Below are 15738 nucleotides of genomic sequence, written 5' to 3' on the forward strand. Positions count from 1 at the left end.
AAAGCTGTTTGTCCTGTTTGTCTCTGTGTTGGCCTGTGAGAACAACAAAGGAAAATCCACATTTAATTATTGAGCAAATTGACATTCTTTAACAGTGGCCTGCTGAGAGTTTAAGCTTTATTCCCAGACATATAGGTTTCTCTCTACCTCCATAAAAGGTCAGACAGTGTGTTTACTGGAATAACCTGATAGTGTGACTCAAGAAGAGATAAATCTTACAAATTCCTGCAGACAGAAGTACAATTAAGTGCAATTCTGTGGCTAGACGGGTAGCAGCAAAGGCAAGAAATTGTTTCTGCCAAAGACAGCTTTAAAAAGTAAAGTGGTGTAGTTTTTAACCACACTAAAAGATGTGGGATTTCTGCACATAGAGTAGAACTAATAGAGTTTAGTTCCCATAAAGAATGAGTTCAGACATTAACTCAACTTCAGACTTCAAAAAGACAGAACAGTACTTGCGGATTTTCACAAGAATGGGCCAGGAGCATTTTTTGCTTTTCTTGGTCAAATTAGGAAAAACATTCCCGTGTAAGATTTTATAGTAATAAAACAACAAAGCCTTTCTCACCCAGGGATTAAATAACTATGCTTTAAGTGTCAGCATGTGAGATTGAGTGTAAACTAAAAATATGGATCTTGGCAATTGGTGGTTTAAGCTTTACATCCTGAATCTATTAATTAGACTTTTATATTGTCAATAATAAGACTTAAGTATGCCTCGCAACTTTTTAAATCAAGTTCCTGACTTCAAGGGTAATGAATAGAAGTGATGGTTTCCACTTGTGAATAGAAGATTTCACGAGCCTGCTTCGATGACGCAGTGGTTAGCGCACACGACCAATGTACGGAGGCCTTAGTCCTCGATGCAGCAGACCCGGGTTGGAATCTGACCCATGGTCTTTGGCCGCAAGTCTCTCCCCCTCTCTCAAACCCCCTTTCCTGTCAGCCAACTGTCAAAAAAACCCCAAAAACCAAACAAAACAAAGATAATCCTGTCATGACATATAATATGAATATAATAGAAATTATTGAACATCATTGTCACAATGGAGAAATTCACTTCTGCATCTTAACCTATCCCTTTGGGGAGCAGTGGGCTACCACTGTGCGACGCCTGGGGAGCAATCAGGGGTTAAGGGTCTTGCTCAGCGACCCAGAGTGGAGGCTGTGTGGATCAAACTGGGTACTAGCAACCTTCTCAGAGCACAAGCATGCTGGTCTAACCACTTGGCCAACACTTCACATATTCTATTTGAAGCTGATTACAGATGTCCGAAAATAATGAGTTTTTCTCAAAGCATTGTCATATCTTTGAAGTGTGTTTGCTTTTCTACTTTTGTTCCCTTTAAGATAATTAACTTCACATAAGTAGCTGTTTTTCAAAGCCTTACTAAGCCTAGGATGACCCATAGTTATCCTACAAAATCAACTTAAAATGCAGGAGTTGCTTTGGTCTTGACATGCACAAAGCAACAGTTTTGAGTAATGTCCAGCTCTTCTATGATAAACAGCCACAGCCCGGGGTGACAACACTAATGGATATCTGGCCAACTAGACTTGGCTTTCCTCAATCCATCTCAGAGGAAGATGCTTCAAACCTGTCATTGCAACTCATCTCTGAATTTCACCCTGCGCACCCAATAGTTGGTCACAGTCCCTTCGATTATGCTAACGATTCAAATGGACTCATATGTTGGGCATAGCCAGACAGTAGACAGTGTCAGAAAATAGCTGCAGCTGAAATCCCCCTCAGGAGCGGCTAAAACAACACATGGAGGCCACGGCCTCTGGACAGGCAGACACATGGAAGCTATTAAAGTTACTGACTGCATATACTTCTGTAAAGCCCTGTCTAAAGATTCTGCTATCATGATATTGACTTAGTGTTCAATTATTAGCAGCTATATATGTGACCCTGCCTATGAAAACCCAGCTAAAGTCATTTTTTGGTGAATCTCAACTTAATGTATAAAACCATTCTACACAATGTTAAGAATGGTTTTATACATTAAGTTGAGATTCACCAAAAAATGACTTTAGCTGGGTTTTCATAGGCAGGGTCACATATTGAACCATATCAATGACATAGACAGTAGTCAGAATAGTACAGATTTTTTCATAATCTTGGACACCCAACCATCTTCTGTTAAAAGCAACATAGTAGATTTAAAGAAAAGACACCAAACTAAGCTAGTGTGAATCATTATATCTAAAGTGGAGCTTGAGATTAGAAGGTCACCACATCCAGACACATGACAGACACATGCAGTGCAGGCCAGGGCTTAGATAAAAAAAAATCACACATAAAAACAGGATTTATTTTCCATTCCTCTGAGTATCTACTTAGCAGCTTCCAACAATAAGTAGGGTGCCTCATCCAAAGACTCCCCAGACAAATTACACACATTCTCACAAACTGCAGAATGTTTCTTCTCACTTCATCTTACTTTACAACCATGAATTATGTAATCTTTAAATCATTTATGTCTTTATCCACATACTTAACTGGATCCAGGCTTTAACTTTAAATGAGCAATTATAACCTGAAAATGCCGCATATTTCATTTTAACTCTGGCTGTATGTTTGGGGTAACTAAACTGTTGAGAAGTAAACCTCTGACTCTTTCTGAAGGCTTTGTGACAAGATGTCTTCCCATCATGCCCTGTATTTAGTTCATTCCACATTCTAATTCCTCTGGTAATTGTGTTTTCTCTCAAAAGCAAACCAAAAAAACCAACATTGTTCTGGCAAAGGCATGTGACAGAGTGGGGATTTTGTCTTCAAGGTTTTGTGTTGTGTTCAGTGAATTTCTGGCAGACAGTTGCCATACAGTGTTAATTGGTTTTTAATTTCCACTACACACAGTCTTTTACTGTACATTTGGCCCATTTTCAACATCTGTGATGTGCCATTTATGTCATTTCTGTAAACTGTAAAAGTTACTTCTTACATCTTTATTTCAATGATAGCTTTCTTCTTGATACGTACAAGACAACTTATACTTAGACCACAATTTAGACCAGTTTTATGTCATTTTGTAGACACAGTGTATGCAAAACGCAATTTCGTTTTGTACAGGTTTCAGACATTTCCATTCCATTAAGTGCAGCAGTGATCAAATGTAAAAAGTGTGGGAGAAAAAAGGTGGTGCAAAAACGCACTGATATGGAAGTTCAGAGCATTAATATATATATATATATATTAGGGATGCACGATATTGGGATTTTGGCCGATATCCGATATGGCGATATTTTAAAACTCATGCAGCCGATAACCGATATCGATACTGATGTTAAATCTGGACAAAAATAAGTAGTCATTGAAAATAGCACTTTTGTGATCCATTTCTGACACTTTGAAAAATAATATACTCTTGTTACATAACTATATACAGGCTCTGTTATGGTGTTATGCTTTGTTTTTGTTTTTTTGTTTTTTTTGTTCTGTGTTTTTTGTTTTTTTTATATTCCATATTGCCTTAGAATGTATTGTTTACTGAGTTAACTAAATAAATAAAGATTGAAAAAAAAATAATACACTCAAATATATTTTCATATGCTGATATCAAATAGATTTTTAAAAACGCGGTATCGATCTATTTTACTTTCAAAATCTCGTGAAATTTCATCGTTCTGTTACAAACTCGCGATATTTTGCAAATTCTTGTGAGATTTTGTTAGTAAAATAGATCGATACCGCGTCAATATATCAACATATAAAAATATGGCAAAATTTTGTGAATTTTCGGGGGATTTCGTAGCATAAAGATGACATGTAGCAATATTTTATTAGTAAAAGAGATTGATATGGTGTTTTTAAATGGCAATATATCAGCATATGAAGATATTGTGATATTATAACGTATCAATATTTTTTCCCTCGTCTTTAGAAGTTTTTAAGTCTGTAAAAAAGAGGAAGAAGAAGTAGTATTTTATTTTATTTTTTTTTTAGACTTTAGAAACTTAGAAGCTGATCAAATATCGAGTTAAATATCGGTGTGGTGGCTGATGTCCGATATTCAAGTTTTAAGGCCGATACAGGCCGATACCGATAGGGGGCCGATTATATCGTGCATCCCTAATATATATATATATATATATATATATATATATATATATATATATATATATATATATATATATATATATGGTATTTTGGTTTGGTATTATCAGTGTGATGCAGAGTCTGTGACATGATTCAGAGTTTTCTCAACAGTTCAGCTGTCTGATGGAAGTGGGGAAGAAACTGTTGCAGAAACTGCTGGACCTGCATCAAATGCTGCAAAGCCTCTTCCCAGAGGGCAGCGGAGTGTCTGCACATCCCCATACTTATAGTTGTTCTGTTTAACTGGTTCTCACCCATTAACTTTACATTTTTGTTGTTTCTCAAGATTTACAACAGGACTCACCTGGAAGTTATCCTCCAGTTTCTGTTGTTCTTTTACCTTAGTATTACAAAGTGTGCTGTTAAAACCTGACAAAATTTTAAATAATTTAAGAGGTAAGATAACTTTATGTAATGTACTGAAGTCGTTGAAGATTCCACATTCTGGACACCACAAACCTTATGCCTATGTTGTCCAAGGCAGTTCAAGGAAAGGTTAAATTCTTCATCTGTAAGGGAATAGGACATTTAAATAAAATACTAATAACTCCTTATTTTAGTCATGCCACCAGCCACCAGCATGTCCAGCTTTAAGTTATATTTGCAGCAAGTGACCTAGAAAAAATAAAGCACAGTTTCCTTTATTACTGTACGGCCTGTCTGCTTGGATTTTAGCAAGTACAGAAGACAGAAAGAATTTACCCCTATATGCAGACACCCTCATCTTTTTTGGTTATCTCTATTCAAAGGACAACACATGGATTCACATGCAGGTTCAGAGACCGTACCCTGTGGGATGTTTGTCATTAAAGGTCGGAGGTCTGTTGTGATTCGGGTAAGGTGTGCTTCTTTCCATAATGTTTTGAAATCCAGAGCCCGTCTCGTCAAGGTGCTCTGCAACTTTAAAAATGAGTCACCCACTCAACACCTATCTACCCAAGATGTATTTTAAACAGCAGGTTGTGCTAACGAGGAAGAAAACCTACACAACCACTACACACATTAGTCAACGAGAACTTGTGGGGTTGTTCAAATTCTTGCTGCCAAATCTCTGCATTAAGCAAAACAAATACATTTAGGCCTAACTTTTGTTGGACAGCTCATTCAATGACACTAGGATGCTTTATCAACACTGCATGAAAATAAACACCAAAGAAAAGCTGCTGAAGACAGGTATATGCCAATGTCCTGGATGCTAAAATAACAAACTATCATGTTCCATTAAGGAAACACTTTAAAAGTCCTTATCAGTCCACTTCTATCTGACATCTTTCAGACACCAATGGCAAATGCATAGCAGTCAAGTATTTGTATGTGTCAAAGATGACAGGTTTGAAACAAAACTTCACTTAGTAAAATACGTGTGCATACTGTGCTTTGCATTGCTTTCAACAGACTTGTGGAGAAGCAATAAAAACTTTGGAAACATGGGTGTGCAGGTTGCACAGTGGTTTGTGCGCACAACCCATGTAAGGAGGCCTTAGTCCTTGACACAGCTGACTCGACAGGCTCGAATCCGAGCCGTGGTCCTTTGCCGCATGTCTCTACCCCTATCTCATACTCCCTTTCCTTTCAGCCTACTGTCAGAAAAACAAGCCACCAGTGCCGTAAAAACAAAAAACAAAAATAAAAAAACTTTGAAAACATGCAGTGCCTTGAAATACAACAGTTCAAATTGTTATGGTAACCTCTTCTACATTTCTCCAGTGATTTTAATAGCATTCAACTTGTTCCTGTTTTTTCTGAAATATACAATCAACTCCTTTGTTTTGTTGATATTCAGGATGAGATGATTGTTTCCACACCATACCACAAAATGGTTCACTAGCTCCCTGTACTGTTCTTCTCCATCTGTGATGCACTTAATTTCAGCAGATAACAGGATTCTTTCTTGTGCTGGGAATCAGGCATATACAGAGTAAAAAGACATGGTGAGAGCATCGTCCCCTGTGGTGCTCCTGTGCTTCTGACTACTGGATTAGAAATTAACCTTCGGTTTCATAAATTGTGGTCTGTTTGTCAGGTAGTTTTCAATCCAGGCGATTGTTGGTGTCTCCACCTGAACCCTCTGGAGATTCTAACAAAATAAGTCAGTCTAGTGTTAAATGCACTAGAGAAATCCAAGAACTTTATCCTTACAGTGCTGTCTGCAGGATAAAGCAGGTTTATGATTGATGCCATCATAAACCTGCTTTCTGTTGCTCATCGGACTATGTGTCAAGATTTCAATCTATCTAATCATGGTCCTGCTTGAAGCCTGTGATCTTCTTCATCCATGACCACACATCTCCAATATCTTTCTACGTGAAATTGCTTCTGAGCCCTATCCTGTATGCCTTCTTGCTTTCTCTTTTCTGGGATGTTTTTAGTGGGGCAGCTCAGAAGAGATGGGTTAAACAGAGAAACGCCTAAATGTGTCCAGGCTTTTCCCATCACAGCCAATTTGACTTTGCGTCATTCGTCATTCCTCTTCCAAACATTAAAGACTTTGGTCTTTAAAGATGATTTGTCCATGGTTGACTTGATAAAACTTTACTGATCAAATGTTGCAGTCAAGAGAAGGCTTTTTTTGCTCTATCTGGCACAATTCGGGTAATGAGGCACAAAAGGCCTCACTTATGCCCTACCACACATTTGGGGAGTGTTAACCTAGTGGGTTAGAGCAGTGCACTTGTGCTCTGAGAAAGTTGCAATTCCCCAGTTCGATCCCCACATCCTCCAATGTGTGTTTCTGACCAAAACCATTAACACCTTAAGGCTGATTTATACTTCGAAACCAGGTCCTCTGCGTAGGTGTCGCAGTGAACAAAAAGCCATCCCCGCCCCCTCCACAGACACTCTGCTGTACCTCTCCCAAATTGTAACTAACCACAGACATGAGGGCGGCTTGTTTTGTTTTTATGACCAAAATTGCGGAAAATAACTCGTGAAGTTTGACCAGCTAGAAGATCGAGGTGCGCGAGAACGCTGGGACCCTTTTTCCACTTGGATCCCCGCTATTTTTTGCCGTCATGTCCCTCCGTTGTCGGACTAAACTCGCCTCCACTTCCTCATCGCCTCGGTCATATCTAGACCCACAGCGTATAGCACAGACCACGCTTCAATATTGAGCATAAATCAAAACTGTCTGCGTCAAGCTCACTGCGACACACTGCTGCAGGAGTATAACCAGCCCTTTATTGCTCTCCAAGGGGACGGGTCAAAATGCAGAGAATGAATTTCCCCATTGTGAGACAGTAAAGGGATTTACATGTAGTGCCACAAACTTGAAGGTACCTCTCATTACAGCTATCCTTTGGTTGTTATAGGCAAGTTCATCCTGGCTTACATTTCTAAGTAGGCAATTCCATCTCATGCATCATGACATATAAACTATTTTGGACTTTGTCCATCAGTGATGAAAAGGTGAGACATTGGTTGGGTGGGTGGGTGGATGGATGGATGAATGGAATAACAGAGATGTATGAAACAATGTACACGTTTACTGCAGTTTATATGACACATCTAGACATATCAGTGGTTCAAAGAAGCTGTAAAAGAGCAAAAGAGAATGAGACTCATGTCTGATGAGTGCAGGAAAGATGAACTCTCTGATCATTCTTCTATCAAAAATTTGCCCTCTCTTGTCATAAAACATTGTACTGGATTTGAAACTATTAGGATTTTAAAATCTTAGATGTTAGTCTAAGGGTCAGAGTCTCTGTATACTCTGTAGAACATGCACACAGACCAGTGTTCATGTAATGCTAGCTCCTGTATGTCACTCATATTATCAGTGGTGTTTGTTTATTTTATTTTTTTTATTCCAGCTCTAAAAATCAGAGTCAGCCACAACTGGCATCTGTAAACTAACAACAGATTCTAAAAAGGTTCCCAAACGATTCTGATTATTACATATCTGTAGTAAATATTAGGGCTGGACAATTAATTGCATCTGTAATATAATCGCAATTTAACAAAACTTTATTTTCTATCCGCAGAATCACTAACTTTTGATAATATTTGACAAGAGTAAGACACAACTTTTCTCACTGCAGCCCTTTAGGTGGCAATAAAACATTTCAAATGGGATGCCGGCACACAGAAAGCTAGAGAGAGTTGCAGCTAGTGTGCAGATCCATGCATGCAAATAAAAGCAAACCCTTTTTACACAAAGGTTACAGTAAAGTCCTACAACAATGGACTCAGTACAAGAAAACTATTAAGGTCATGAAAAAGAGAAACCCTGAAATGAAACATCAAAAAGCTTGTGGTTAGTGGAAAGGAAAGTCGAGATAAAATCGCAATATTGGTTGAAAATAATTGCAATTTAGATGTTTGGCTAAATCGTTAAGACCTATATATAAAATATATGATATTTGTAAAGCTGATAGAAAACGTGTTTTGCTGTTTCTTAGTGTATCTAAAAAGAAAGGTAAGCCAAGGAAGATTATCAATGACCACCTGTTGGCAAATGTATAAGAAAGAAAAAAAAATTATAATAAAGACAAGTGGGGTGAAGCTGCATTACAAGTGGGGCACACTTAGCCAGTCTGCATTTCCATGTGTTTGAACCTTAAAAAAACCTTTTGAGTGTCTCAAACCACTTGAAAGTCTCAAATCTGCCAAACCGCTCTGCACTCCAGTTCGCAGTTTTGATTTTGGACAAGAGCCCTCTTCACAGACACATTGAGAGAGAAAGAGAAGAAAGGAGTAATAAAGATGACTGACCCTAACAAAGAGTGCTATTGTAACTTCAAAAATAATACAGGAATCCAGCTCTTACCAACATCACGGGTTCTTGAGCCAAATAATCTCATGAAATACATAAAAATACAAATATCTTAAGGGTATATCCTAAAGTTAGTGATTTTGAATGATAATAAACTAAAAATATATTAAACATTTTTTAACCAAAAGTGTAATTTCAAGGGATTTTCCTTAATTTTTAAGTAAAGTAAAAGTAAAAACTTTTATAGACAAGAGTTTTTAGGATTATTAAAATATATCACATTGTCAAGTTATTTCTAATCTTATGCAGCTTCCCCACTTGAAAAGGGATGGATAAATTGATGCAGACTTTGTTGAACAGGGTTTTACTCAAAGGACCACACAGTTTTCTTCCTTTTATCCTCCATTTATTTTGTGAGTGTCAGGATATATTTACAATTGGTCCAGAAGCAGGAATCCTAGGAAATCTTCTCATGTTTGAAATCAGACTATTTTTGGCTTTCTCAATCACTGGTTTGATCTCTTTCCAGTCTTGAAAAAACTGTAGAACGAGCTTCCAGGGAGAGTGCAAGACCTTCAGAAGATAACACGAAGGTGGAAATTACAACTACAAAACAATTGCAGTTGCATATTTACTTAGGCTTTAGGTTTTTAACCTTTGTCTGTCATGGACCACATTGGACAGACTGGCAACCGGATGGGGAAGTAAAATGTATCTTAAATTATTCATCATGTCCATTGCCTCGTCTCCTTTAAAGAGTTATGTTCCTTGTTTAAAAAGCTTTGCTACAAAGTTGTAAGACATGCAAAATGTATCTCAAAATCTTCCAGCCATGATTAGATATTGGTTTAGATGAAATGAGAAGAATAACTTCTAACACACAGCAACTTGAAAACAAAAGCTATCACAGACATGTGCAATAATTGCAACTGCAAACCTACGTAGTAGGACAATTTGCCAATTTAAGAAACAGCAACTATGTACCAGGTCCAAGCATCACAGCATTAAATCAGTGGTTATGTCTGACCTGCTAGTAGGAGCGTGCTCTGCTCTCCTTACCGTTAAGATGCGTGTTAGTCTTGACTTGATGTGGTCTTCAAAGAGCCTGTTTTTATCACTCAATCTGGGACAGGAACCTATCAGATAGAAGCTGAGGAGCTGTAGCATGGGACACCTCATAATCCTAACTCAAGATCTTTTATGCCTCTTCCTCTATGTCTACATGCTTTCCCTTTGATGAAGCGCCACAGGTGTCCTTGGAAATGTATAGTTCTTTCTACCTCATACCTACTGCATCATGCGCATACAGAAGAAATTGTTATAATTGGTTTATGAATTACTTAGGGATTTTAAAATTAATATAAAGTTGCAAATGAAACTAAAAAATACTGTTATTCAGGATATTATATAAAATAGATGTACAATTTAACATGCTTAGAGGCATGATAAACCACCTCTACATTACATAACAAGGAGGTCATGAAAATTATAAACACATAATGAAAGAAAGAGGGAGAGAAAAGGAAGAAAAGTTGTTGGATCCAAGATGACAATAGTCCCAACAACAATAAGAGACTTAAAATCTCAATCCTAACTAGCAACAATTTGGTACCAAACTTCTAAAGTGAAAGCTTACAGTTGGAGGCTGAAGTAGTCTCAAAGATATCAAAGGCAACTAATAATGTCAAAATGAACGAAATTCAAGAACGCATGAAAAACCTACTCAATGACATCCATTACCTTGGAATAGGACTGCATTTTCCCCCAAGCCTTTGGAACATTCCCATGTGGTGCTGGCGTACCAGATTTAATTCAAGAGCCATTCCACCACTCACCTAGAAGCTCAGAAAACAATCCAGAATAAGTTCTAAATAGCTTCAGTTCTGACATTTCTCAGTATAGGCCTTCCATTCCTATCTCAGTCATTAGGCAAGAGGCAGGGTGCACCCTGGACAAATCAACAATGCACTTACTATCAGTATTCAAGTTGATGACAACCAAGACAAAAGTATTTTTTGGCTTATCATAATTAAGTAGATATGTTTTTTTATTTGACGTAACATTAGTACAGTGATTGAGAAAAAAAACACATCTATTCTTAGACAAAATAATTTTTAGTATGGGAATGTCCTAGGGCTGCTTTGATGCTTCAGGGCCTTCACAACCTGCCAAAAGTATTTGAATTCTGAATTCTACAAGAAACTACTCACAGATGTCTGCCCATCAGTTTATGAGATACGGTTTTTTTAGCAGGAAGATGGCCTTTGAATTGCTCAAATGATAAATTGAAAATTTGTAATTTTAATGAAGCCTGGTCAAATTCCTAACGAGGATCAAACCAAGCGGCTTTGAGATGGCCTCAAACAGGGCATCAAGCTTTAGCTGTGACATTTTAATAACAAACAGTTGGCCAAAATTCCCCTAGACTTAAGTCTGTACATTTTGACATAGATGTTTTATTTGTTATTACTTCATTGAACCAGGGAAGGCTCTTTGAGAATTGAAATTTCATTTACAAGGCTGGCCTGGACAAAAAAGCTAGAAAAGATATTCAATATTAAGTTTTACAAATTATAAAACATCCATCCATTTTCTTACACGCTTAATCCCGAGTGGGGTTGCGAGGGGTGCTGGTGCCTAATTCCAGTTGTCAATGGGCAAGAGGTGGGGTACACCCTGGACAGGTCGCCAGTCCATCGCAGGGCAACATAGAGACAAACAGGACTTACAACCATTCACACACAAACTCACGCTTAAGGAGAATTTAGAGAAGCCAATTAAGCTAACAGTCGTGTTTTTGGACTGAGGAAGCCGGAGTACCCAGAGAGAACCCACACATGCTGAGGGAGAACAAGCAAACTCAATGCAGCCAAGAATCGAACCCAGAACCTTCTTGCTGCAAGGCAGTAGTGCTACCCACTGCGCCACTGGGCAGCCCTATTATAAAACAACCAAATATGAAAAAAAATTCATATTTTTATATATGCATATGTATACATATATATATATATATATATATAAATATTTCATATTTGTCACAAAAGGGTAGTGGAAATGGGGCTATAGAAACAGAAGCAGAGATACAAAACGCAACTGTCATCCAGCTCCACAGGTTGGCTCCGTCCAGAAAAAAAAAAGAATATAAAATATATATATATATATATTTTTATTTTATTTATTTTTTTTTTTTCATATTATGAAACAACAAAATATGAAAAAACAAATTCCAATAGAGATTTAATAGGTTGGTCAAATATATCATTCAGAACATTTATGTTCAAATGCCCTATTTAGTTTAGGATTAGTTTAAACTCTGCCATCAGACTTTACAATGTGGCACTACACATGCAATAACTTGTGCAATAACTAATGTTTAAAGCAATTACTATTTAATACCATGTGCAATAACCTGTACAATAATCTGTTAAATAAATAAAAAAATGTCAGCTGTTATAGTTATCTCACTATATTACTGTTGTTCCTTACCTGGTACCACTTTAATGTACCATGCCAAATCCATATGTGTATAAATCACCTTAGATGTACATATGTCATACATATGTCCAATGTGAGATCATTAAAGTCTATCGTATCTTATCTTAATCTCGCTCACAGGAACAAGCTCCATCAAATGTAGCTTATTCTGAAGCAGATTCCATACATGAAGAGAAAAGTACTTAAAGACATATTTGTAAACTTTCTATGTTTTTAGGAACGTAGTTTATGTACGAGTATAGTAGGATCCTACACTTTTTCAAGTAATTTGATAGCATTTGCTACTGCCATTGGGTTGTAGTAGCAGTCATTTAGATTTTACGCCAAATACTTTTTTACATTGGGTAAAGTTGGTTGGTTTTCTTTCCAATTTATTACAATTTAAAACTCCATTCTGTATGTACTTTAGTTACTTTTGTCACAAGCATTTCTATTAGACAAATATACAAACTTAGTAAATAAAAACTACAATTTGTACTTTGAATGCATCATACATAAAGGTGGCTTTTGAGTTGTATAACCTTTAGCTTTTGCCTGCTTAATTGTACTAGCAAGAAATTGTGTAGATGTGCCTGTATCAATTTATGCCTGGTGTGCATGCTTGCACTATTCAGTATGTATAAAGGAAAAAGGGTTCACAGATACTGATGTGAGCAAAGAAGTGATGATAGAATCTTTCTGAAGTAAAAGTATGGTTTCAAATAAACAAGGGGGAGGACTCCCCCAACTAAGCTTTTCAGGAACTTCAAAAAGCCTGCAGACGAACGAGCAATCCTAGATGACAGGAGTAAAAATCCAGGCACAGGATTTGTGTTATTTTCTAAACAGCAAAGTTGATAAATGATCATCACACAGACCTCACCGAATGTGTTCTTTAGAGAGAGTATAGTTAAATGTTCCAGGGTGGGGGGGCAGTAATAGTTTTCCACACTCAGACCAAAGATTGCAAGGGTAAAGCATCATAAGGCGCCACTGGCCTGGCTCTTCAGGTCATTCTACGTACAATGGTTGCTATCAGACAACAAAAGCTGGCTTTAGACAACAGCTACTTAAGCGCTCTGCCCATAAAAGATTTATTGCATTAAACAACAAAAGGGCACCCTCAAAGATGCCTTTGAGGACAACTTCATGGAGGGTCTTCCATTGATGTAAACTTAACTCAGTCACACTGGGTTTTTCTGGTACCCAGAGCTCTCAACCATAAAAATTCTAATGGAAGCAGAGGAGTGTACAAGCAGGATATGAAGTGGAAATATTTCTCTAGCTCTTTTAAATGCAACTCCAAACCTAAATGTAATTATTTCTAACATTGGCTGGGCCCCTGTCAGAGAACTTGGCACAGAATTCTTCAACAGAGGTTAAGTGAAAAACAGCAAAGCATTGCTTGGAGCCAGTTTTGCTTAATTAAGTCAAGAGGCTTTTATAAAAACACCTAAATCAGGGCTGAAAACTTATAACTGACATGAATTTTAATTTTAAGGTAACCTCAGCGGCCATGATTCATACAAGTGTGCACACTTAATAAGGAGGTAAGTGTTTAGGGGTAAAAGTCAGACAGACTGTGGTTAGGGGCAAAGGAGTTAGGCTGTCTGGTACCTGAGGCAGCACAGGGTTCATCAGGGTGTGAGGTGTTCCTTCTCCTCTCATGTCGATAGACTAGATGCGGTTTGTTGTGCTCTTCATTGTATTCCTCCCCAGATGCATTCAAAAGAGGCTCCAAGAAGTATTCAGCATGCTGTGTCGTAAATGTTCCAACCTGGAGGAGAGAAAAGAGACGTCACTGATGGCTTTGGCACCATGCATGTGCTCGCATGTCGAAGCACACTGTGCTGTTTGGGCTCAGTTTACAATTAACTTTCATTGACACAAAAGTATTGCTATTCTTATCTGGGGAAGCACTCTTAAAAAGGCTAAGCTTATGACAAAAAACATTTTGAAAGTGTGCAGAATCAGAAATATATGTCAGAGTTTACTGTTAGTTTTGAGCTTTTAGCCACCAGTGTACAAGAAAAACTGTACAAATTGTGCACCTTCCTTGCACCAGAAAGCAAGGGACTTGCTTTGCCTGTGTGACAGTTTCATGCATCTGATCAGTTAGTGTGTTCACTATGAAAATGTGTTTCCCTCCTCACACTCTGACAGTTGGAGGAGTGACATCATCATAAAAGGAGAGAGCTGCTGACAGAGGAATGCTAATATTGATTTGGCAGCTCAGCCTCTCTCAAAGCCTCTTAGGTCTTTGAGCCAAGAGGCCCAGTGGTGTTTGCATGGTAATTTCATGCGCACACTTAAGCCGGATATTGGATACTGGAATGTTATCTTTACGGAAGCGTTATACCATAGCCATCTCCACAGGTGATGGACATTTGACAGTGGAAAACCTACAAATCGGATATGGGAAATGGGTACAAATGGTATTTGTTCCCTTAGAGTGGAAGGATTTGTTCACAATTGGTTTTCATCACCCTTCCTGTGGAGTATTACAAGTCTTGAGCAAAAGAGTAATAACAAACTTATGAAACAAATGCAACTACCGGTACTCAAATCAGTCAACATCTTGACAAGTAGAAACACCAAACTTTGACACTTTCCATGACATTTTTCCTTTACCTATACGCATAATATGCACTTCCAAGACACCACTGTACAAAAATTTACCCAACTTGCTGTTTTAAAGACCTTCTTTACACTGGACTAAAACTCCAAAATGAAATAAAAAATCAGTGAGAAAAATATGGTCTATTAAGGCTATGGAAAGGTCTGGGATCTGAAAATGACCCCAGTGTGCTCCACATTATGCATGATGGAGCATCAGAGCTCCCTGACTATCTTAAGCATGTACAGAATTTGCTGCTTAGTACCGGTAATGATCACAAAAAAATTCTAGAGTTCTGTGTTTTCCATAAAAGAACAGAGCAGACTGAATTTGGTTTGAATGTAGCTAAATCTGCTGGTTAAATATGCCGCTATTACCAAGCTGAAGCAAACAATCCACAAATTCCACAGGTGATAGACAGATGGAGAGATTTTTCACAATAAATGTGGTGAAACAGCTCATTATTTTGCATGGAGTTTGCTTGTTCTCCCATGCACATGTTGTTTCTCCCTGTGTACTCTGGCTTCCCCCCCAGTGGCACGGGAAGGGGGGTGCTGCGGGGGCTGCACTAATGATTCATTATTTTAATATTTCATAAAAAACTAGGCTACTCCCCCGGAAGCTTCTGCCACCTCACATTCGTTTAGGCATGGCTAGCAATAGGCAGCAGAAACGTATTTCTGACTAATTTGAGGTAAGAAATGGTTTTAATTCCCCTATACTGCCGCATTTAGCGTTATTTATGTGCCTATTCGTCGTAGTCCTGTGGCTGAAGAAGTCTACGCTAGAATAAGGCTGCATATCACTAAATATTATATAAATATTAAATTA

The 15738-nt window shown here is 37.8% G+C and overlaps 1 protein-coding gene across 1 annotated transcript in view; it reads right to left on the minus strand.

Moving 5' to 3' along the window:
* The window catches only part of adamts20 (ADAM metallopeptidase with thrombospondin type 1 motif 20), a 134184-nt gene that overhangs the window by 111879 nt on the left and 6567 nt on the right, over positions 1–15738 (minus strand). The window contains exon 3 of the mRNA XM_015382335.1: positions 13908–14067. Within this exon, the coding sequence (XP_015237821.1) occupies positions 13908–14067 (160 nt within the window). The remainder of the gene's footprint in view (positions 1–13907; positions 14068–15738) is intronic.

This window comes from Cyprinodon variegatus, unplaced genomic scaffold (assembly GCF_000732505.1).
Source record: "Cyprinodon variegatus isolate N-32 unplaced genomic scaffold, C_variegatus-1.0 Scaffold255, whole genome shotgun sequence".
Classification (NCBI taxonomy): domain Eukaryota; kingdom Metazoa; phylum Chordata; class Actinopteri; order Cyprinodontiformes; family Cyprinodontidae; genus Cyprinodon; species Cyprinodon variegatus.